The sequence below is a fragment of the Mesoplodon bidens genome (genome assembly GCF_964165515.1).
Source record: "Mesoplodon bidens genome assembly, chromosome: 8".
In the NCBI taxonomy this organism is placed as follows: domain Eukaryota; kingdom Metazoa; phylum Chordata; class Mammalia; order Artiodactyla; family Ziphiidae; genus Mesoplodon; species Mesoplodon bidens.
This window is the reverse complement of record NC_138165.1, coordinates 6,990,297-7,016,180: the sequence shown is the minus strand read 5'-3', so window position 1 is coordinate 7,016,180 and position 25,884 is coordinate 6,990,297. Positions and strand designations below refer to the sequence as shown.

General features: G+C 40.0%; 2 protein-coding genes across 3 annotated transcripts in view; one reads left to right on the top strand and one right to left on the bottom strand.

Annotated features, from left to right (window-relative positions):
• Positions 1-25,884, top strand: part of STEAP3 (STEAP3 metalloreductase) — a 103,653-nt gene that overhangs the window by 53,231 nt on the left and 24,538 nt on the right. The window contains exon 5 of one of the 2 annotated variants that reach the window (XM_081241556.1): positions 21,927-21,995. In XM_081241556.1, the coding sequence (XP_081097682.1) occupies positions 21,927-21,953 (27 nt within the window). In that variant the 3' untranslated portion in view covers positions 21,954-21,995. Of the gene's footprint in view, positions 1-21,926; positions 22,056-25,884 lie in introns of those variants that run through there. The other variant, XM_081241555.1, reaches the window with a different exon arrangement.
• Positions 25,014-25,884, bottom strand: part of LOC308621248 (UPF0538 protein C2orf76 homolog) — an 89,199-nt gene continuing 88,328 nt past the window's right edge. Inside the window, exon 7 of the mRNA XM_081241568.1 lies at positions 25,014-25,184. Within this exon, the coding sequence (XP_081097694.1) occupies positions 25,108-25,184 (77 nt within the window). The 3' untranslated portion in view covers positions 25,014-25,107. The remainder of the gene's footprint in view (positions 25,185-25,884) is intronic.

The window sequence follows — 25,884 nt, the reverse complement described above, 5'->3', positions numbered from 1 at the left end:
TGGGAATACACATGCACATGCAAATAAATGAACAAAACAATGCTCTCCGTGGCTCCTGGCAGAAGCAAATTTAAGTCCTTTCTGAAGAAAAGCAAACACAGTTCAGATTAACCAAATAGGAACTCAGTATCTAAGATCAACAAACCACAGGGGAGAATCAGCAGAAACACAGCTCCAAGGAATAGAATTATCAAAATAGAATAATGATATACTAAATATCTAAGGAATTAAAGAGTAGAGTCATGAAAATAAGTAAGCAATGAGACACTATGAAAGGACCAGGCATGATGAAAAATAGAACCTTCAGAAATGAAAAACTGTTGGAAACAAACCTAATTTGAGAGATTTAACAACAGACTAAAGAAAATTAATGAATTCTAAAATGGAGCTGAAGAAATTACCCAGATTGCAAAAAAAAGAGACAAATGGATTAAAAAATATAAAAGGTTAAAAGACAGAGGTTAAAATTAAAAAGACTAACATGAAAATAACTGGAGCTCCAGAAAGAAAGAATGGAGGAGAGGCAAATTTTAAAAAATAAAGGCTAAGGATTTTCCAAAAGTAATAAAGACTGAAATCCAGAAAAAACAATGCATACCACCAAGCAGGAAAGCAAACTTTAAAAATAAAACCACACTTAGACACACTAAGAAGCCCTTAAAAGCAGCCAGAGAAAAATGACAGATCATTTAAGATTGTGAAATTATAACAGACTTCTTAACAAAGTAATGGAAATCAGAAAATAGCAATCTAATATCTTGAAAGTACAGAGAGGAAATAATTGTCAACTTAAAATTGTAAATCTAGAAAAACTGATTTTCAAGAAAGAAGGAAAAATACAAAAATTTAGAGAGTTTACCAATAGTTCTTACCTAAAGAACTTCTAAAAAGTACACTTCATGTAGAAGGAAAATGATCCTAAAGGGGGAATCTGAAAAGCAAGAAGGTATGGTGAGTAAAGACATGGTGACTGTGAAGGTAAATATAAATAAGCCTTATCTATTTAAATTATAATAATGTTTATTTATGAATTTTTTAAGGGCACACTAAAAGATAACAATGACGTGTAAGTTGATTGAGTAAAGGATTGAGTTAAAATGTTCTGAGACCCTTGTATTTGGGAGCAGGGGAAAATTATGGACTAATTTAGATTTTGTTCAATAAGCCTGGAAAAATGTCAGGGGAAATCACTAAAAAGCTAAAAATATAACATCCAAAACCTTAAGAGGGGAAAAATGAAATAAGAAAGCAAACAAACAATTCTTGAAAAGCAAGAAATGAGAAAACTAGCATAGAAAAGGCAGGACATGTTGAAATCAAAAAGTAGGTGTTAGAAACAAATCCACATATATATCAATAATCACAATAAATATAAATGAATTAAACCCTTGAATTAAAAGATAGAGATGACTAGATTGGATTTTCAATATAGTTATATGCTATTTATTTTTATCTTTAGGTAAAGATAAAGGTATAATAAAAGAGATGTTACGCAAAAGCAAACTAAATGAAAGTTGAGGTAGCTAGGTTATAATCACATAAGGATACTTTATGATAAAGGACATTATTAGGGATAGAAAGAGTCACTATGGAATGATAAAAGGAAGAATTAAACATTTTATAATTGTATGCATTTAATAATATAGCTTCAAAATCATAAAGAAGAAAAACACTGTGGACAAATCCATCATCATACAAAAAGTTATGTGTGTACATGTGTGTACAACACAACAAGCTTCATATAAAAAATAGGGAACTTATATTCCCCTCAAGAAAACAAATTGAAAACATATTAGACCTGAGCAAATCTCAATAAATTTCAAAGAATAAATATCATATACACTACATTCTCTAAACATTGTGCAAAAAAGTTAGAAATCAAGAATAAAGGCTAGGGCTTCCCTGGTGGCACAGTGGTTGGGAGTCCGCCTGCCGATGTAGGGGACGCGGGTTCGTGCCCCGGTCTGGGAGGATCCCACATGCCGCAGAGCGGCTGGGCCCGTGAGCCATGGCTGCTGGGCCTGTGCGTCCGGGGCCTGTGCTCCGCGACGGGAGAGTCCGCGGCAGTGAGAGGCCCGCGTACCGCAAAAAAAAAAAAAAAGAATAAAGGCTATATTTTAAATACCCACACATTTTGAAATTACATTTCTAAATAAATCATTAATCAAAGAGGAAATTATAATGGAAAATTTTCAAAAATGTAAAACTATATGGTAATTAAATATCTCCATACCAAAAATTTGAGGATGCAGCAAAAAGTATTACTTAGAAGGAAATCAATAATCTCAATAGGAAATAATGCACTAAGAATCCAACCCAGAAAAAGTAAAAAGAGAAATATACTACATATAAGAGCTGAAACTGGTGAAATAGAAAACAAAGATCATTAAAGAGGACTGACAAAGCCAAATGTTGATTTTTTGATAAAACTAATCAAACGGATAAATCTTTGATAAGGCTGGTCATGGAAAAAAAAACAGAAAAGCCTCAAAGGAATAATTTTAAGTATAAAAAGACAAAACTATACATGAAACAGAAGTTTAAGAGATGAGAAAAGAATACTACAGAGTTTATGTGATTAAATTGGACAACTTAGAATGGACAAAATATAACTTACCAAAAGAAGAAAGTCTGAATATTCCTAAAGTCATTAAAGAATCCATATCAGTAGTTTAAAATTTTCCCACCAAAAAACCCAAGGCCCAGATGATTTATCAGCAAAATTCTACTAAACTTTCAAGGAACAAATAATTCTATCTTATATAAACCCTCCCAAATATTATAAAAAGATAAACTACTCCCCAAGTTATTCTAAGGGGGAATGAGTAATAATAAAAATAGACAAGAATTATATAAGAAGGAAAAATTATAGGTCAGTCTCACTCCTAAACATAAATGCAAAACTCCTAAATGAAAATATTAGCAAACTTAACCTTGTGATATATAAAAAGGTCGTACATCATGACTAAGTTTGACTTTTCCCAGGAATACAAGCATAGTTTAATATAAATTCTATAAATATCATTCACTTCATTAAAATTTTTATCATCTCAATAGATACAGAAAAAGATAAATTTCAATACCTATTCATGATTTAATTTTTAAATTTCTTAGCAAAATAGTAATAGAAGGGAACTTTCTTAACCTGATAAATGTAATCTATTAAAAACTTATAGCAAATATCATTCTTAATGGTGAAATGTTAGTAGCAGTTCACTTAAAATCAGAAGTAAGGATGTCCACTATCACCATTCCTATTTAAGATTGTACCAGAGGTACTAGCCAGTGCAAAAGAAGAAAATAATAAAAGAAATAAATGATATATAGAACAGGAAAGGAAGACACAAAACTGTCGTTATTTACCGATAATATAATTGCATATACTGGAAACCCAAAAGAATCTACAAATTATAATAAGAGAATTTAGCTATTTTTTAATAGCTAACTCTCTTTTAATGGGAAACTATGTCTAAATAACTAAAAGAAAGCATGAGAATTGTATCTCACCAAATAGTATCAATAAAGAGATAGAAAATGACCATACTGGACTTTGATCTTGGACTTTCCAGCCTCCAGAACTATGAGAAAATTAGTTTCTGTTGTTTATGCCACCCAATCTATGGTATTTGTTATGGAAGCCTGACCTTACTGAGTTAACCATGGAAGCAAGAAGGCAGAAAGATGATATATTTAAATTGCTGGAAGATAAAGACAGTCAACCAAGAATCCTAAATCCAATAAAACTATCCTTGAAAAATGAAGGAGATCAACTTCCAGCATCAGTGTGAGGAGCTCCCACTCCCCAGTGAAACTGTGAAAATTATTTAAACCAGCATGTAAAGCCTCTGGAAATGGTCCTAAAGGCAAATAGCAAATGGAGAAGCATATGTTTAAGAAAACCTTCCCCCCAAAATTGGTAAGAAAGGCAAGAATGTGCAGTCCTTGAACGAAGACCACTCCCTCCCTCCCTCTCCCAGCTCAGTGAGGTAAAGACTCCAGACTCCTGCAGCCAAGGACACAGGGCTCCCTCTCCTCAAGCTCAGTTGAAGGAACTTCAGTGTTTCTCATCCTATCCCCAGCTGCCTATTGCTGAGGCTAATTCCAAGCAAGTGTCATTGAGAGGTGGGAGCTCCCTTCTCCTGTTCAGCCCCCACTTATAGAATAGAGGTTGTACCTTGGATGTGGCATGCTGAGAACACTGGGGCCCAACTGCCTTTGCCCCAACTGATGAGGTGGGTGGCTTCATGCCAGGAGAGACAAGACAAAGGGACTTCAGGCTGCCGCCATCACATTCCAGTGATCGTTCAGCTCCTAGAGAAGGGGTATTATCAAAGAGAAGCTTGTCATCATCCCCACCTGCAGCTCTAGAGCCCTGGCTCAGAGATTTTGCCTGGGTGGAGAAGCAGGCTGTAAAATAGGTAGCTCTTAATCTCTTCCCAAAGGAACTGGTTTTATTTTCAACAGAGCATGGAAAACTTCAAACCTAAGAGCACTGTCAAGAACAGTGAAGGTGGGGCTTCCCTGGTGGCGCAGTGGTTGAGAGTCTGCCTGCCGATGCAGGGGACACGGGTTCGTGCCCCGGTCTGGGAAGATCCCACATGCCGCGGAGCAACTGGGCCCGTGAGCCAAAATTACTGAGCCTGCGCGTCTGGAGCCTGTGCTCCGCAACAAGAGAGGCCGCAATAGTGAGAGGCCCGCGCACCGCGACGAAGAGTGGCCCCCGCTCTCCACAACTAGAGAAAGCCCTCGCACAGAAACGAAGACCCAACACAGCCAAAAATAAATAAATAAATAAAGCAAACTGTCAACAAGTAAAAAAAAAAAAAAAACAGTGAAGGTTTAGGTGAAATGCAATGAGGGAGAGATTCATGGATTTTTAAGAAAACATAACCTAGGGACCTCCTTGGTGGTCCAGTGGCTAAGACTCTGTGCTCCCAATGCAGGGGGCCTGGGTTCGATCCCTGGTCAGGGAACTAGATTCTACATGCTGCAACTATAAAGATCCCACAGGCCGCAACTAAAGAGCTCACATGCCACAACTAAAAAAAAAAAAATTCCTGCATACCACAACTAAAAAAAAAAAAGATCCGCATGCCACAACTAAGAGCCAGTACAGCCAAATAAATAAATAAATATTTTTTAAAAAAATTAAAAGAAAACCCAACCTAGACTGTAGGGTGGCTGGTTTATGAGAGAACTATGGAATAAGACTGCTGGGAGGAACCCTCTTGGAGTCAGAACAAATATCAAACACAGACCTCAGAAACTATTCTTTCAAAGGAGCCACACTTTGATGGGATTAGTTTGTAGAACATTTATTCCCTGGGGCATTATTGGAAACAATAGATCAATAAGCTAGCAATTAGTGGGGTTTAACAACTGGGTGTGGTCAGGGAAAGAGAGAAGGAGAACCCTACCAATACCACTATCATCCCAAGGTGACTGTGGGAATATCCAAATTGGGCCCCCTGATGCTGAAAACTCAGCCTCTGTGCACCAGTGCCTAATTGAATCTTGGAGACAGAGTTTTGGGTGAAGTAGAAAATAGCTTTACTGCTTTGCCAGGCAAAGGGGGACACAGCGGGCTCCTGCCCTCGAAAACTGTGTGTCCCAACCTGGGAGGATTTGGTGAGGAGTGTTATAGAAATAGTTCAAGGGTGGGGCTCCTGACAAGATTAGGGTGTGTGCAGGGCCTGCCCTCCTTTAATCTGGTCTCAGGTAATGTCTTGATGAGCTTCTCTGGTTCCTTTAATCTGGCCTCAGGTGGTCTTCTCTGGAAAGAAGAATGCTGACATCTTCCATTTGTTGGGGGTTTCAGTTCTATAAAGATATTGTTATGTGTATCTCTTGAAGACCCTGCCCCAAGGCTGAACTATTGTTTCTTGGCTGTTCCTCCCTTGTTTCTGCATCCCCTCCCTTCCCTGATTAGCAACTGTTTGAATCTGCCCTTTGGGACTCAGGGAAGGTCATGGAGGCTGGAGTCTGTTCCCTACAAACAAGGAATGGGGGACACAGAAAGGCTTCTGAGCCCAGGAGCCCTGCAGGGTCCTGCTTGGTTTCACTGCCTGAGGAGCAACGTCAGAGGCTTCACACTTTATGGGAGGGAGAAAATAAACGTCACTAAAATAATCCAGTCACTAAAAAACAACAAAAATAACAAATCTTGGTGGGGGAAAGGGGGAGACCAGAACCCAGAGTTGCTACAGTATATTATCTAAAATGTCCAGTTTCCAACAAAAAAAATGATGAGGCATACAAGAAACAGGAAAATGTAACCCATACACCATGGGAAAAAAGCAACAAAAGCTGCCTCTGGAAACAACTGGATATCAGATTTTACAGAAAAGACCTCAAAATACCCATTATAAATATGTTTAAATATGAAGGGAAAAAGAAGACATTCACAGGTAATAAAAACTGAGATAATTCATCACTAGCTGACCAGCCCTACAAGATATACTAAAGGAAGTTTTTCAGACTGAACTAAAAGGACACTAGACAGTAACTCAAGCCCAGATGAAAAATAAAGAACACCAATAAAGGTAACTACAGAGGTAAATGTATAAATGTATTTTTTATTTGTAATTTTCTCCCATCTGATTTAAAAGACAATGTGTAAAGCAATAATTATCATCTGAGTTGATGGGCACTCAGTGTATAATGATGTAATTTATACAACAATAACAGCACAAAGAGGGGGGATGGAAAGGAGCATATAGGGGCAAAGTTTTGTATAATACTGAAATTAACTTGGTATTAACCCAAACTAAATTGTTATAAGTTAATATGTTAATCACAATTCTAAAAACAACCAGTAAGAAAATAATATATAGTAAAAGAAATGACAAGGGAATTAAAATTGTACACTAGAAAATGTCTATTTAACACAAAACAAAGAAATAATGCTGAAATTGAGGCACATAAAAGAAGATATATAGAAAACAAATGGCCAGATGGAGACATAAATCCTACTTTATTAATAATTATATTATATGTAAAAAGACTGAACACTCCAATTAAAAGGCAGAATGGATTTTCTTTACATGACCCAACTATCTGTTGGCTGAAAGAGAAATACTTTAGATTCAAAACCACAAATAGGTTGAAAGTAAAAGGATAGAAAAAGATATTCTATGCAAACAGTAACCAAAAGTGAACTAGCATGACTCTCTGAAAAAAGACAAATAGATTTAAGACAAAATTAGTTAATGGAGACAACATTTTAAAACAATAAAAGAGTCAATATATCAAAAATATATAACAGTTATAAACATATATGCACCTAACAACCCCTCAAATACATGAAGTAAAAACTGTCAGAATTGAAGAGAAAAATAGACAATTCAAAAATAATAGTTGGAGACTTCAATAGCCCACTTTCAGTGATGGATAGAAAACTTGACAAAAGAGCAATAAGAAAATCCAAGATTTGAACACTATAAACCAACTAGACTTAATACATATCTATAGAACACTCCAACAGCAGCAGTGTACACCTTCTTCTCAGGTACACAGGGAATATTCTCCAGGACAGACTATACAGTAGACTATAAAACCAGTTCCAATAAATTTTAAAAGACTAAAATTATACAAAGTATGTTCTCCAACCACAATGGAAAGAAAATAGAAATCAATAACAAAAATTTATTTGGGAATTCATAAATATATGGAAATTAAATAACATATCAATGAGTCAAAGAAAATAACACAGGAAATGAGAAAATATTTTGAGATGAATGAAAATAGAAACATAACATACCAAAGCTTATAGGATATAGCTAAAGCAGTGCTTAGAGGAAAATTATAGCTGTAAATACTTATATTTAAAAAGAAGATCTCAAATCAATAATCTGAATAAACTAGAAGAGCAAGAGCAAACAAAACTTCAAAAAAGCGGAAGGAAAAATAAAGACTAGAGTGGAAATAAATGAAATGGAGAATAGAAAAACAATAGAATCAACAAAACCAAAAAATTGGCTCTTTGAGAAGATCAACAAAATTGACAAACATAGACTGATCAAAAAAAAAAAACACAGAAGCCTTAAATTATTAAAATCACAAATGAAAGCAGGGACATTACTACTGATCTTACAGAAATAAAACAAATTATAAGGGAATATTATGAGCAACTGTATGCCAACAAATGAGATAGCCATCTAGGACAAATTCCTAGAAAGTCACAAACTACTGACACGGAGTCAAGAAGAAACAAAATCTGAACAGACCTGTAACAAGTAAAAAGATTGAATTAGTAATCAGAACAACTTCCTACAAAAAAAAAAAAAAAAAAGCCCCTGGATCTTCCCTGGTGGCGCAGTGGTTGAGAGTCCACCTGCCGATGCAGGGGACGCGGGTTCGTGCCCCGGTCCGGGAAGATCCCACATGCCGCGGAGCGGCTGGGCCCGTGAGCCATGACCGCTGAGCCTGCGCGTCTGGAGCCTGTGCTCCGCAACGGGAGAGGCCGCAACAGTGAGAAGCCCGCGTACCGCAAAAAAAAAAAAAAAACTCCTCCTTTCCAGACTCTGTGTTTCATCTTACACTTGACCAAGTCTTTCATCAGCATCTTAATTTGGAAGCATCTACCAGCTGTGGTACATGCATTAAAGAGCTGAGTGGCATTGACAGCACTGGGACTGACATTAGACATCAACAGAGTCCCCAAAGCTGTGAAGAGACCTTGCTACCTCAAACCTACTCTCAGGCCCCACCCCTCGCACCACCTCAGCCCTCCGTCTGCCCACAAAGTTTTCTTCTGAAAGCCAGACTGAAGCTAAACCGTGAAGAGAACCCACGGAGGCAATTCTGCACCACGGCAGATTGGATTTTAATTCTGTTCACTAACTTAAAGTGATGTTTTAAAGTTTTTTAAAATAATTCAGAAAAAAAACACAGGGTTTTTTGTAAACTCTTCAGGGTTAATGGCATTGCCTAATCACGTGTGAGAACATCCAGCCTTCAGAAGGGAAGAGAGACACCACCTCCCTCGTGCAAAGTAATTCCTGTGTCCCTGAGGTGGGAGTCTTTGCTCCCAGAGCTGTGGGCACTGCTTTAAAGCTCGCAAAAAGAGAGCTTCCAAGGCCTTCCACCAAGTGGAATGTATGCACAAACATCACTGGTTTGGGAAGGATTGGTTCAAGTCTCTCACCTCAGCCAAACAAAGGAAGTTGTATATAATGCAGTATACAGTAAGTCCCCTACATACGAACCTTCAAGTTGCAAACTTTCAAAGATGCGAACATGCCTTGGCGTGTCCAGTCAGGTAAATTAGTTCACGTGTCTGGCGTACACTGTCACGTGCGTGCATCCTCTACAAGTGGTTGTGCTTTTGTGTACTTTACTGTACAGTACTGTACAGAGTCCAGTAGTACAGGATCTTTATTTCAAGCCCAGGATGTCCTGAAGCAAGCGTAAAAGCAGCAGCGATGTAGCTGGCACTGCTAAGAAGCGCCAGGAATTGGAGGCCCAGAGAAAAGACAAAGAGAGACAAGAGGAAGAAGTAACTGAAGAACCAAAGAGACTCACGATGCAGGAAATGGCAAGAGGATTTTCTTTATGTGAGGAGGCCCTGTTAGTTTTTGAGGCACAGGACCCGAACGTAGAACGGTACACGAGGGTTGCAGCAGCTGTTCAGAATGCAATCCAGTACTACCGTGTCATCTATGCCGAGAAGAAAAGAGCTACTACCTAGATATCACTGGATTGTTTTTTCAAGAGGGTAGATAGAATTGAATCCAGCAAGGAGCCAGAACCTGTGCCATCCACGTCAGGCATGAGTGACATTGCAGCTTATCCTCCGTCTCCTATCGCTGACAATCTTTCAGCTCTACCATCGCCCACCTCCTCTCCCTCCTCCAGTCAGTAACGCTTCCTGCCTGTTCACTCGATGCCAGCCCCTGGGTGCCAGCTGTTGTACTGTACTACTCTACTTTTCAAGGTACTGTACTGTAACATTAAAAATATTTTTATTTTTGGTGTTTGTTTTTTATGTATTATTTGTGTGAAAAGTGTTATAAACCTATTACAGTACAGTACTATACAGCTGATTGTGTTCGTTGGGTACCTAGGCTAAATTTGTTGGACTTACGAACAAATTGGACTTACGAACGTGCTCTCGGAATGGAACTCATTCGCATGTGAGGGACTTGCTGTACTTGGAAGCTTTTAACAAAGCCCCTATTGAAACTTGCTTGCCACCTTTCAGTCCTTAGCTTTAAAAAATAATCCTCCTCAACAAATAAGTAGGAGCATTTTCTGAAACGTTAACACATTATTGGTATTCGTTGTAGAAATAAACAAGATTATAAAGGTATAGCTGACTAAAAGTAAGGCATTGGCTTTGAAATAATTAGGCACTGGCTTCTGAAACAAATCAAAATTTTAGGCAGTAGAAACCACACAATCACTTTGTACATGAGTACAACATACCATTTACTGGTCGAAGGCTTTGACTTTCAGCTGATGGACTGCAGGGCCGACTCAGCAGGTGTACAAACCTCCCCACTAAGCACAGTCATTGACGGACGCCTCAGCCCTCTCTGCCCTGGTGGCTCTGAGGCCCAGCAGCCTCTGCTGACACCTGCTGGTGTCCATAGCAGAGTTTCCTCCTCCTGACCTGCTGCCTGGACTTCTGGTCTGTGTAGTGGATATTGGCTAAAACAGCAGGAAAGGTGTTATATTAGAGGAAGACCTGCTCTATAAGGTCTTCATATTAATGGCCAGGCATTAATCAGCACCAATAACGAAGCCCAGGCAGGTATCTAGAAAATTCAAATGGTAAAACCGACTTTTGCAAGATTGCTCTTCCCAAAGGGATATTTGTTTGAAAAACATCCATATCCACCTCTGTGGAACCCATTCATTCTACCACCCCCGATCTCCTCCCCACTTTAAGCAAGTTATACCCAGAGAATAGAGAAAGGGCTGGCCTTATTCTTTTAAAAAGGGAATTTAAATTGTTCTGCTGTTGTTAATTAACTCAGTCCTAATTGGGAACAATGTCAACCAGAAGAAAGGGGACATGCACACGAAACATTTGACAGGTAATGTGAGAAGGGTGAGCTGCATCCGAGGACAACGCTCCTCAGGAAAGGAAATGGGATGGGAAGGTTTCTTGGAAAAAGAAAAATGAATTCTTCCCTGGGTCCAAGAACATTGCTGGGCTGTGTTGTTGAAACCAACAGGCCAAGCAGCAGGAAATAGCTGGCTTGTAAAGCCTGGCTCTACTGCCCAACGTTTGATGCAGGATAATCTCATCTATCTAGATTGTCCCTAATTGGGATGAATAGTCTCCTTTGTGAAAATAGCAACACAGTAGTTCTTCCCAAAATAGAGTATGTGTGTGCCAGGCACAGAGCTAGGCCATCTTACTGAAGCTCAGAGCAATCCTATGCGGTTAGTGTTATTATCCCCATTTAACAGGACAAGAAACTGAGACCCGGAGAGGCCGAACCGCTTGCCCAAGATTACACCTCCACACCAGTGACAGTGTGTGTGTCCTTCCAACCCAGGGCTGTCTGACTTCAGAGCCAATGCTCTTTCCTCCTCATGCTTTCCTAAAGCAAACATTGAAAAGTAAATAATTCCAATGCAGGCAAAAGTGCACCGTTTGCCTTTTTCAATTTGTATAATTTTAAATGTCACCACAAGTTCACTTCTAAATCACTTTTAAAACAAGTAACTTTGTTTTAAGGCAAGCTGGGAAAAAGTCCTGCTGTAATTTGTACAGTTGTAGAATTCGCTGTGCAGTTTTCTACGTGGCTTTCCAGGGACAGTTCAAACAGAAACAGATGACAATCTAGGACACTTATCTTGCCTATTGCGAATACCCACCACCGCGTTTTTTTCCAGCTGGTAAAAAAGCCGTCACACGAGGTACACAATGGCCTCCAGGCACACACAGGGACTGCACAGCGAAGAGAGCTGTCAGCTGCATGTCTAGGCAGGTGTGGCAGCAACCAGCTTCAGACGAATAAACACCAACTGTAACAAGATTTTTAATCTCATTTCCTCAGCTGCATTTGAAGCACATATGCATTCAGGACTGCTGGCCGATTACCACAGGGCCCAGTCCATATTAGTACAAAAATCTAGATGACTGTCCTTCAAGTAAAAAAGCGTCTAGAATTTATCCGGTCTACTTTGCTCAGGGATGAGCTTCAAGAATCTATAAAGTTTTGCTTTAAGATTCAAATATAATCCTAAAGTCATTCTTTCATTCAAGAAATATTTGTGCTGGCCTATTAAGCGTCAGCACAATTCTACATACTGCAGATAGCCTGTCAGGAGACTGACTAGAAAAAGATTTTTTTTTTTTTTTTTTTTTCTTTTTGCAGTACGCGGGCCTCTCACCGCTGTGGCCTCCCCCGCTGCGGAGCACAGACTCCGGACGCGCAGGCCCAGAGGCCATGGCTCACGGGCCCAGCCGCTCCGCGGCATATGGGATCCTCCCAGACCGGGGCACGAACCCGTATCCCCTGCATCGGCAGGCGGACTCCCAACCACCGCGCCACCAGGGAGGCCCAGAAAAAGATTTTTTAAGAGTAGAGTTAGAGAGACAGGGAGTGCCACAGGGGGCAGGCATTTGCTACTTTATACAGGGTGAGCAGGGAAGGCTTCTTTAATGGCATTTGAGCAGATATCTGACAAAAATGAGGGGGCAGCCCATAAAAATAACTGGGAGAAAAGGCATTGCAAGCAGTGGGAAGAGCAAGTGCAAAGGCCCTGAGGTGTATGTTTGGCATGTATCAGGAAGAGAGCCAAGACCAAGGTGGCTATTGCAGAATGAGGGGAGATGTTAGATAAGGCCACAGAGGTGGCAGGGGCTGATCACTTAGCGCCTTGTAGGCCTCAGCAGGAAACTGGCTTTTTCTCTGAGGGTTTTAAGCTGAAGCATGACGGGATTTGACTTATGTTCTAGAAGAATCACTGTGACTGCTGGGTGGAGAATTGTAGTGGGGCAGGAGTGGGAGCAGGGAACCCAGTTAGATGGCTCCTGCCTCGGACCAGGTGGTCGTAGTGAAAAAGGCTACTCCTGTGAGACTGGACACTGGATATACCTTGAAGGTGGAACAAACAGGGCTGGCTGATGGACTGGATGTGGGGTATAAGAGGAAAAAGAGAGATGACTCCAAAGTTTTTGGCCCGAACACATGGACAACTAGAGTTCTTTCCTGTGCTGGGGAAGACTGAGGAGGGACCACATTTGGGGAGAAAGCTCAGAAGCTTGGTTTCTCACAGTTAAAGTCTGAGATATCTATTAGTTGATGCCTATTAACCATCTTAATGGAGAGTAGCCAGTTAGATGTACACACGCAGGATTCATGGGCGAGATCTGGGCTGTTGTATCAAGTCAGGAGTCCACAGCCTCTAGTAGTCATTTAAAGTTGTGAGATGCATGAGGTCATCGAGGGAGTACAGGAAGCTAAATGAAGACCGTGTTTGCAAGTAGGAGAGTGCCAAGTCAATCTCTGTGTCAAATGCTTCTGATAGGTTAAGTCATTTGAAGACAGAGAATCATATTCCTTTGGCAACAGGGAAACCATCGGTGGTCCTGACCAGACCCATTTCAGTAGAATAATGCAGATGGAAGCCCAACTGGAGAGAGTTCAAGGGAAAAATGGTAAGAGAGAAAGCGGAAAAAAAGAGGGTAAGTATAACCCTGTTAAGGAACTTTGCTGTAAAGGGAAAATGGGACCACTGCTGTGGCATGGTCAAGATGGAAGACGTTACAGCACGTTTACATGCCGCTGGGAATGATCCAGTGGAGAGGGGAGGTGAGACGACACAGGAGAGGGAGAGGCTGAATGCTACGGTGGAGCTCGAGAGGTGGGATGGATGCACAAGTAGAGGACACTCAGAAAGGAGCACTGCTCATTCCCCACCGTCATTGTGGTGGAACAGAAGCAAGCTATCTTGTGATGACCTCTGTTTTCTCAGTGAAATAGGAAGCAAAGAAAACAGCTCAGAGTTAGAAAGAGAGGAGGTGTTAGAACTGAGGGCCAAGGACAGAGATGGAACCAGGGAAGTGTAAGAACTGCAGGGCAGCGTTAGCAACTCACTTGAGCTTAGCAGTCATGCACTAAAGCTTTGGCAGTCAGCATGTTCTTAGGCAGCCATGCAGCTATTCAGGGCAGGTGTGGAGAAGGCAGAGCGTGGAATTAAACCTGGGGGCTTGGGGGTGGTAAGTGAGGGTCCTACAAACGCATGATAATGAAGGACCAGAAAATCTCAATTAGGTTAGGGGAGGGGCAGTGAGAAGACAGTGGAGTCTTGTGAGGTTGAAGGGCTGTGGGAGAGGGCACCAGAGGGAGAGAAAGGGGACGGAAGTAGGCAGTGGTTGATGAATGAGAGGCATGATGCCGAGACGAAGGTGTGGACGAGGATGTGGTTACTGATGATAACTATGGCTGAAGTGTGACTGTAGGAGCAGGTGGCTGAGACCGCTGAGCTGGCCAGTGACCGCGAGGCCCCTGGTACTGGAAGGCTTGCCTGTGCCAAATGAGGCCAGGAGTAGTATTGGCATGAGCCAGGAGCTGACCTGAGTTTGCAAGGAACAAGGGGAACTGGCACGGGCCCTACAACAAGGGGGTGGGGAGGCAGGCGATGTACAGTCTGATGGCATAAGGCACAAAAGTGGGGTTACGTGGAGGAGGAAGGGGCAATGATCAGGAAATTAAATGGGATTCTTGTATTTCACTAAATAGGACTGAGCAACAAAAGGATTGAACATGACAGTCCTTGATCTTTCTGGCTCTCATTTCCCAAGAAGTGAGAAATGGGGGGAAGAAGCACCCACAGTCTTATCCTTATCACTTGCCTGAGTCCTGTTAAAGAAGCAGAGCCTCTTGGGATAGGGAGGGTGGGAGGGAGGGAGACACAAGAGGGAAGAGATATGGGGACATATGTATATGTGTAACTGATTCACTTTGTTATAAAGCAGAAACTAACACACCACTGTAAAGCAATTATACTCCAATAAAGATGTAAAAAAAAAAAGAAAAAAAGAAAATCAGCTGTAACCAATAATAAATTTTTTAAAAATTAAAAAACAGGGCTTCCCTGGTGGCGCAGTGGTTGAGAGTCCGCCTGCCGATGCAGGGGACACGGGTTCGTGCCCCAGTCCGGGAGGATCCCACATGCCGCAGAGTGGCTGGGCCCGTGAGCCATGGCCGCTGGGCCTGCGTGTCCGGAGCCTGTGCTCCGCAATGGGAGAGGCCACAACAGTGAGAGGCCCGCGTACGGTAAAAAAAAAAAATTAAAAAACAAAAAAAGTCAGAGCCTCAGGCATACTCTGCTGACTCATGGACCACAGGAATATGATTATGGGGGGTGGCATTTTTCCTGTGTATTGGACTTAATAGGAATGAGGCTAAAACCAAAGCCTTGAATCTCTAAGGCAACATTCCCAGCATTTTCCAAACGGCTTGCCTTCACGTATATTTCAGGAGTCGTAGGACATCACCTGGGACCTGAAATGGACTTTCTCCATCTTAAATCTTGCTGCCTATGAATGATATTACTGAATACTCATGTGAAGAACCAGAAGCACAGAATAGAGTCGGGTCACTGCTCTCTAAAAACCCACATTGTAGAGCAGCATGACTCACATCCTGCATATTCCTTTTATTTTTATTTCTTAATTTTTATTGGAGTATAGCTGCTTTACAACATTGTGTTAGTTTCTGCTGTACAGCTAAGTGAATGTTATACATATACATATATTCACTCTTTTTTAAGATTTCCTTCCCAGTTAGGTCACCACAGAGCACTGAGTTCCCTGTGCTATACAGTAGGTTCTCATTAGTTATCTATGCTATACATAGTAGTGTATATATGTCAATCCCAATCTCCCAATTCATCCCACCCCCTCTCCTCCCCTTAGTAACCATAACTTTGTTCTCTACCTCTGTGACTCTATTTCTGCTTTGCAAATAAGTTCATCTGTACCATTTTTCTAGATTCCACATATAAGTGATATTATGATTCTTGTTTTTCTCTTTCTTACTTCACTCTGTATGACAATCTCTAGGTCCATCCACGTGTCTGCAAAGGGCACTATTTTATTCCTTTTTATGGCTGAGTAACATTCCATTGTATATATGTACCACATCTTCTTTATCCATTCCTCTGCTGATGGACATTTAGGTTGCTTCCATGTCCTGGCTATTGTAAATAGTGCTGCAATGAATATTGGGGTGCAAGCATCTTTTTGAATTATGGTTTTCTCTGCATATATGCCTAGGAGTGGGATTTCTGGGTTATATGGTAGCTCTATTTTTCATTTTTTAAGGAACCTCCATACTGTTCTCCATAGTGGCTGTATCAATTTACATTCCCACCAACAGTGCAAGAGGGTTCCCTTTTCTCCGCACCGTCTCCAGCATTTATTGTTTGTAGATTTTTTTGATGATGGCCATTCTGACCAGTGTGAGGTGATACCTCATTGTAGTTTTGATTTGCATTTCTCTAATAATTAGTGATATTAAGCATCCTTTCATGTGTTTGTTGGCCATGTGTATGTCTTCTTTGGAGAAATGTCTATTTAGGTCTTCTGCCCATTTTTTGATTGGGTTGGTGTGTTTTGTTTTGTTTTTTTTGATATTGAGCTGCATGAGCTGTTTGTATATTTTGGAGATTAATCCCTTGTTGGTTGCTTCATTTGCACATATCTTCTCCCATTCTGAGGGCTGTCTTCTCATTTTCTTTATGTTTTCCTTTGCTGTGCAAAAGCTTTTAAGTTAATTAGGTCCCATTTGCTTATTTTGATGTTTGCTGTAGGTTTGTCCTATATGGCCTTTATTATGTTGAGGTAGGTTCCCTCTATGCCCACTTTCTTGACATAGTTTTTATCATAAATGGGTGTTGAACTTCGTCAAAAGCTTTTTCTGCATCTATTGAGATGATCATACAGTTTTTATTCTTCAGTTTGTTAATGTGGTGTATCACATTGATTGATTTGCATATATTGAAGAATCCTTATATCCCTGGGATAAATCCCACTTGATCATGGTGTATGATCCTTTTAATGTATTGTTGGATTTGGTTTGCTAGTATTTTGTTGAGGATTTTTGCGTCTATGTTCATCAGTGATATTGCCCTGTAATTTTCTTTTTTCGTGACATCTTTGTCTGGTTTTTGTATCAGGGCAATGGTGGCCTTGCAGAACGAGTTTGGAAGTCTTCCTTCCTCTGTAATTCTTTGGAAGAGTTTCAGAAGGGTAGGTATTAACTCTTCTCTAAATGTTTGATAGAATTCACTGTGAAACGATCTGGCCCTGGACTTCTGTTTGTTGGAAGATTTTTATTTTTTTATTGATTAAAAGAAATTTTTTTGGCTGCGTTGGGTCTTTGTTGCTGCATGCGGGATTGCTCTAGTTGTGGTGAGTCGGGGCTACTCTTCACTGCTGTGCACAGGCTTTCTCATTGCAGTGGATTCTCTTGCCGTGGAGCACGGGCTCTATGCACGTGGGCTTCAGTAGTTGCAGCACACGGGCTCAGTAGTTGTGGCGCATGGGCTCTAGGGTACATGGCCTTCAGTAGTGTGGCATGTGGACTCAGTAGTTGTGGCACATGGCCTTAGTTGCTCAGTGGCATGTGGGATCTTCCTGGACCAGGGATCGAACCCATGTCCCCTGCATTGGCAGGCAGATTCTTAACCTCCCTGCACCACCAGGGAGGTCCCTGTTGGAAGATTTTTTAATCACAGTTTCAATTTCAGTACTTGTGACTGAGCTGTTCATATTTTCTATTTCTTCCTGGCTCAGTCTTGGAAGGTTGCATCTTTCAAAGAATTTGTCCATTTCTTCTAGGTTGTCCATTTTATTGGTGTAAAGTTGCTTGTAGTAATCTCTTATGATTCTTTGCATTTCTGTGGTGTCCACTGTAACTTCTCCTTTTTCATTTCTAATTTTATTGATTTGAATCCTCTCCCTTTTTTTCTTGATGAGTCTGGCTAAAGGTTTATCAATTTTGTTTATCTTCTCAAAGAACCAGCTTTTAGTTTCATTGATCTTTGCTATTTTCTTCGTCTCTATTTCATTTATTTCTGCTCTTTTACAATTTCTTTCCTTCTACTAGCTTTGGGCTTTGGTGGTTCTTCTCTCTCTAGTTGCTTTAGGTGTAAGGATAGGTTGAGATTTTTCTTGTTTCTTGAGGTAGGATTGTATTGCTATAAACTTTGCTCTTAGAACTGCTTTTGCTGTGTCCCATAGGTTTTGGATTGTTGTGTTTTCATTGTCACTTTTCTCTAGGTATTGCTTAATTTCCTCTTTGATTTTTTCAGTGATCCATTGATTATTTAGTAACATATTGTTCCATGCGTTTGTGTTTTTACATTTTTCCTGTAATTGATTTCTAATCTCATAGCATTGTGGTTGGAAAAGATGCTTAATATGATTTCAATTTTCTTAAATTTACCTAGGCTTGATTTGTGACCCAAGTTGTGATCTATCTTGGAGAATGCTCCATGTGCACTGGAGAAGAAAGTGTATTCTGCTGCTTTCGGATGGAATGTCCATTAAGTATCAGTTAAGTCTATCTGGTCTAATGTGTTATTTAAGGCTTGTGTTCCCTTAATTTTCTGTCTGGTGTAAGTGGGGTGTTAAAGCCCCCACTATTACTGTGTTACTGTCAATTTCCCCTTTTATGGCTTAACATTTACCTTGTATATTGAGATGCACCTATGTTGGGTGCATATATATTTACAATTGTTATGTTTTCTTCTTGGATTGATCCATTGATCATCATGTAGTGTGCTTGTCTCTTGGAACAGTCGTTAAAGTCTGGTTGGTTTTTTTTTTTTTTGGTCTGATATGAGTATTGCTACTCCAGCTTTCTTTTGATTTCCATTTGTGTGGAATATCTTTTTCCATCCCCTCACTCTTAGTCTGTATGTGTCCCTAGGTCTGAAGTGGTCTCTTGTAGACAGCATATACACGGGTCTTGTTTTTGTATCCATTCAGCCAGTCTGTGTCTGTTGGTTGGAGCATTTAATCCATTTACATTTAAGGTAACTATTGATATGTATGTTCCTACTGCCACTTTCTTAATTGTTTTGGGTTTGTTTTTTTTTAAGATTTTTTTATGTGGATCACTTTTAAAGTCTTTATTGAACTTCTTACAGTGCTGCTTCCATTTTATGTTTTTTGGCCACAAGGCATGGGGGATACTAGCTCCCCAACCAGGGACTGAACCCACCCCCTGCATTGGAAGGTGAAGTCTTAACCACTGGACTGCTACAGAGAAGTCCCTGTTTTGGGTTTGTTTTTATAGGTCTTTTTCTTCTCTTGTGTTTCCCGCCTAGAGAAGTTCCTTTAAAAGGAACTATGCCAACCAGGGATCGAACCTGTGCCCCTGGCAGTGGGAGCGCAGAGTCTCAACCACTGGACCACCAGGGAAGCCCCGTATGTTTCTTTTAAATCATTATACATTATATGATCCTCTCACTAAGAACCAAAAAATGAGTCTCCAAAGGCCATTGTCCAAAATCAGTGTTAGTATTATAACCCAAAATGCACACCTGGGGATGGGGGAACTGGTCTCAGGTCCGATTCATTGAATAAACACACCTCCTTTGATGGAGGGAAATGACAAAAGCCGTGCTCTCCTCCACCACGTCCTCACTTCCCATAAATACTGGAGGTGCAGAGGGAAAAGGTCGATAGTGACCATGAGCTTCATGCTGGGGGTTCAACATGAGAGATGGGTACTTTCCAGGGCCACAGACACCCAAGACCCCCCCACCCCTCACGACAGTGGAGTCCAAAATGTTCACCTCAAACCAAGTAAGAAACTATGCCACGTACTTCAGTTACCTTTGCTAATCTGATTAACCATGAGAGCGTTTTAAGGGTCAAATGAAGGGAAGCAAGCTGTAACCAATCATCAGAGCCCCTCCCCCAACACACGTGTGCCCACACAGCGAAGAAAAGAGGACCAGAGTCTGGATCCTTGGACACCGTCATACTTGGACTTCTCTGTGCTCTAGAGATGTAGCTCAGCAACCTCAGGCTCCTCCAGCCCCTGCCGCCACATGCAGGAAGTGGGAAAGCCTCACTCTCCCCTCGCCTCCCCTCCTCAGCAGTGAGCAGCAGTTTTCCCAAGGGGCCCAGGCCAGGCCATCTCTCTGAGTGTCCCGCACAGGCAGGAGCGTCACCGCCTCTCCTGCATGCATCTGGAACAGGCAGAAAGAGAAGGGAATGAGACACCTTTGCTGTGGCCAAAAGCTCCTCAGATTCCCATAAAACTAGGTGATTATTAAGTGGGGCTAGGGCCTGTATGTTCCTTTGGCACAAGAAGAGAAAGTAAGTTCAACTGAGAATGGCAAAATGCTTGGAGAAGGGGTGACAATCAATAAAAATTGGACACAGTCTCGGCCCGTGGTTGACAACCTTCATACCATGTTTCTCCAAGTGCCCGACACCCCTTGTTTTTAGTGAGTGGCAGAACGTTCTTTGATTTTCTAGATTTTAGGCCTTGGGCAAGTGGCTTAATATCTGAGAGCATCAGGGGTTTTGGCTCCACATTGAAGTTGATGCTGCTGCACTTCTCATAGTGAGTATCCTAAGACATTTGACGAGCACTTATCTCATGCCAGGCCCTGCCTACTAAGTCCCATGTAGGCGGTGTCTCACTTGATCCCCAAGACTCTGTGAGGTGGGCATCATCATCGCCACTTCACAGATGGGGCTACTCACACCTCTACCCAACTCGAGGACTTGAATAATGGATAAAACACATGCAGTATCTGGTATACAATGATGATTCAAAGAGAAAATGAGACTTCTATAGATAACAGAATGATATTTTAAAATAATCAAATGATAATGCTTTAAAATGTACATTTAAATAATGATATGTGCACACACAAAAAAGCTCCTAAAGTATAAACACCAAGTTATGCAAAAAAGTGACCTTTGAAGGGGAGATTTACTTTTTACCTGAGTTGTTTTTAACAAGCAAATATTACTTGTATAACTTAAAACACACTCAAAAGATCAGACACATTAAAAAAATACATAGAAAAAATAACCTAGATGGAATATGCCAAAATATTAATGGCAATTGCCTGATTGGTTTTTTTTCCTGCTTCTTTTAATTTCTACACATGCATTAGTTTTTACTAATTCTTAACACAAATACATTCTCCTTAAATATACAGATACAGGCTTTTACCACCTTCACCTCCCAATTCTAGGCCCCTCCCCAGAGGTAATCGATGTTATCAATTTGGTGTATATTCTTTTGTGTATATGTATATATGTGTATACAATGTGTATATTCACATACACACACGTATTACATATACACATTTTATATATATTATCATTTTGTGCCTTTTTTAAACAAACGACATCAGTTTATGAGTCTCTGCAATTTTATCCCTTAAAATGTCTCAAAGATTGTCCCATGTCAGTAAGTAATATGAATGTCCCCCATTGTTTTAGATTAAGTAGTAACCCAGAGTATAGATATACCAAACGTCATTTAGATACTCTCTACTGACAACATTTAGGTTGTTTACAGTGCTTTTCTACTATAAATAACACTGCAGTGAATTCCCTTATAAATGCCTCCTCCTGCAGGCACGAGAGGGTTTCTTTGGGACAAATTTTAAGAAGTGGAACTGCGGGGTCAATAGAAGACGTACATTTGTTATTTCAATAGGTAGCACATCAAATTGTTTGACCAAGTGATTGCACATGACTTTATACTCCCACTGGCAGCGTAGGCACACATCACTGCCAATACTTGTTATCAAACCCTTTACTTTTTGCCATCTTGATGAATGGAAATGATACTCTGTTGTTGTTTTAATTTCCTTGAATAACAGGATGTGCATCTTTTCACATTTTTATAGGCCATATATGTTTCCTTTTTTTTTTTTAATAAATTTCTTCTTTACAAAATGTGTCCATTTTTCTGTTGCAGGTTCGTCCTTTTCTCACTGACTTGTAAGAGCTCTTCATATATTCTGGAAACGAATCCTCTGTCTACCCTGTAAGTGCAAGTAGTTTTTCCCAGTCTTTACTGGCCTTTCAACCCGTTTATAATTTTTCTGGGGGGAGGGGGAATCTAGTTTCTCATATAGATACATCAAACTCAGCAAATTATGGCACTTACACATTTTGTGTTTTAAGAAGGCCATCTCTACCCCCAAGGTCATAAAAATAATCCATTTTTTTTCTAATAAATTCATCATCTTGTTTTTCATGCTTATTTAATCCATCTGAAATTTTAGTGAATGGTAGGAGGTAGGGTCCTTAATCATTTTTTTAATGCCTAGGCAGGGGATAAATATCCATCTTTCTTCACTGATTACAAATACTACCTTTATTATATACTAAGTTTCCATACACAGCAGTCAGTTTCTATTCATTGATTTTTTGGTCTACTTCTGTATCACAACCAAGATGTTTTAATTACTACAGCTTTAAAATATATTTTGACATCTGCTGGCAATCCCCCCTCCTTTTTGTTTTTCCAAATTGATCTTGGGTATTCTTATAAATTTGCTTTTCCAAATGAACCTTAAAATCAGTTTGTCAAATCCCAGTAAAAATCCTGGGATTTTGATTGAGGTTGCACTGAAGTACAGATTAGGTATAGATCGGCATCTTTACTACATCAAAGCTTCCATCTATGAACATGCAGTATCTCTCTATTTAGGTCTTTTATATCCTCTAGTTAACATTTTATAGCTTTTGTGCACATTTTAAGTTCATTATCAGGCACTCATAAAGTCTCTTATTAGTTCTTATAACTTGTCAGTTGATTCTCTTGCAATCATACTGTCTGCAAATGAATGTGTAGTCTCCTTTCCAATGTCTGTGGTTCTCACTATTTTTCTTTTCTTATTGCACTGGCTACAATGAGACAGAACAATTATGAATAGTACTGGTAACAGTGTCCTCCCTGTCCTATTCATCTAATAGGTTTGCTTAAGCACTTCTCCATTAGTAGGTTTTCTGTGGGTCACCTTCACCAGGTGAAGGGGATTCTGTTCTATTCTATTTCTATTCACGCATGGGGTTGCCCATCATCACATGCTTTTTTGGGGGCAACACTGAGATAGCACGATTTCTTTCTTCTTTATGTCTTTTGAGAATTATGTACACTGATAAGTTTTCTATGTTTTGAACCAATCTTTCACTCTTGGTTAAAAGCCCTTTTTAGTCGTAATGTATTTTAGTTTCTGATTTTTACATCTGTGTTGACAAGTGAAAAAAGCCTATATGTAACTTTCTAATAAGGAAAGCAAATACACACCAAAACAAAGGATTAGACATATGTACCTCTTTTTGCATTATTTGTTAACAAGAAAACATACAGGTAAAGGTATGCTTCATTTTTCTTACGACAGAAACAGAGTGTGTGTGCACTGCATGTTTGCAAACCCCTCCAGTGGGGTCTGTTCTCCCCTGCTCCCCGTCTGGTACCAAATTCCCTATGTGGGTTGGTGCTGTCATCATCAATCCAGTCACTCGCTCCAGGAAGAACCACTGATGTCTCCACTCCGCCTCCTACACCTTCCACACCAGCCATTCACCTAGTCCCAAAGACCCTCATACCTCATACCTCTCCTGGGAGGCCACAGGACGAAACAGGCAAGGTCAGGAATTTAAGAAAGACCTGGCTCCACTCCCAGTGCAAATGACTGCATTGCCTTGGGTAAGTTACCGTACCTCTCTGGGCCCCAATGTCCTCAGCCATAGATAGATAGGATACTATCAAGACTAGAGAGTCGTGGTAAAACATTAAGTAACACATGTAGGTACCTAACCCAATGCCTGCCGTCTAATGCATGACCAGATGTTAGCACTACGTCAACAAGGTCTCCTCTTCTCCATTCCCCTCTGTCCAGTCCCAGGTAAGTCCTTCCAATCTTCCTCTGGTCTACGACAACTGTCCTCTAGTCTTTCTGCCATCTGGACATTGCTGCCAAAGCTTACGTTCTACAATACAAATCTAGTCATGTAATTTATCTGCTTAAATCTTCTCACTGGCTCCCAACTACCTACTAGATAAAGTTTCCAACTCCTCAGCATAGCTTGTAAGGCCGAGCTCAACACACCTTCTGCCCTATCTTCCCCTACTCCAAGTGCTTTGTCTTGAAACAAAGCAACGCATCTTCTGGTTATGTTAACCAGACTGTCAAGTTTGATTTTTTAAGCAGAATAGGTTTTCTTAGATTAGCCTATACCACAATGAAACCAATTTGCCCTTCTAGCGGTTTTAAGGCTTTAAGGAGTAATTCTAGAGCCAACTAACCTCTCTCAGAGTTCCGATTAGATGCATGCTGGCTGAAAGGCCCCCTTGAATTCACTACTCTTCGGGTGCTGGTAGTCCGTCATTAAAGTATTATGTTATTTTGAAAGAATGTATCATCCATGACTTAGACTTGTCCTCAATGAACAATTTTCTTCCAGAAGTGCAATCATCCTGCTATCTTCTCTCTCCAAATAAATGAGTTTGATTCTATTATAGTTTGCTCCTGAAGTCAGGAAACACAGCTGAGAAAAAAACATTTCAGCAATGTTATTTGTGTGGACTTAATACGAAAAGAAAGAAAAGCCCTCTAACATCAGAAAACCTCCCTAAAATATACCCAATTCAATTTCATGTGTGGTGGTGTGTAACATGGTAAGTGAAAAGATGGCATTCATGGTCATAAGAGACTCTTACAATCCCTGCTAGCCAAAGATAGTAACAGGGGTCTAATTAGAAAATATGGAGAAAGCACAAAATAAACAGAATGACCTTTAAGTCTTATAATCTTTTTAAAGAACCCAACATGCAAGTCACCAAAATGACCTCTAATTTCATAAAAACAAATTATAACTAAAGAACCAACACTCCATGGTGATTTTTGAATAACTATTTCTTTCACTTAAAAAAATCGCATGTCCAAAAAATCCCCATAAATAAATATATTATTTTACAACAAGAAAGAAAAAAATAAGACCTGCAGAAAAGAGAACACACCACAGATTTTACCTCAAATGGCAGAGCTTGGGATTAATTTTTTTAAGTTTATTTGTCAATTAAAAAAACTCACTAGTGGAATAAAGAGCTTAATATAAGTATGCAAAAAGGAAGCCCTGTGAAGTTTTCACCAGGATGAAAGGGGATTAGCTTTGTAGTTCTTATAGTCCTCTTCACAGAAGAATGCAATTTCAGTTTCATTGGCTGAAAAAAAAGAAAAACAGAAAATGGGAAAAAAAATTGAATGTAAAAGTAGATTTTAAACAAGTATGGAAATCCATTTCTTTGATTCAGTGCTTTAGTTGCCTAAAGTGAGAAAGGTGAATTACTTGTTTGGTTTCACATTTCACAAAATCAACAAGAAGTATAAGTTGTAGTTATAAGACTCCAGAATTCAACTGATTTAAAAGAAAAATAACCAAAAACATTAAAAACAAGAATTAACACATGAATCTGGTTTTCAGGAAATCATAAAATTGCTCATTTATAGTCCACTTAACAAGTCCTAGAAATAATAAGCCTTTATTTTTTTCAAATTTGCTACTCAGTTACTGAAGAAGGAGGAAAACACTTTTTCCCCCCTCTGAAATTGGCCTGTAGGTATAATAATTTAATACTTAGAGGATCAGTAGAATATTTTACAGATCACTTTACATTCTCCCTCATGACCCATCAAAATATGTGTCTGAAGAAGTTAATATTTTGCCTGCTTATGATTAATTCATGAGGCTTCAACAATATGCAAAGTGAAAGACACAAATTGGCTTCTACTGCAATACCTTCAAATACCTCTAATTATTCACAGGGGATATGGCACAGCTAAAGGACCCACAAAGGTTCAGAGCAGTCACAATTCTTTCAACTTAACAGGTCAAGGACTCTGTCTTCTAAAACAATAAGTCAG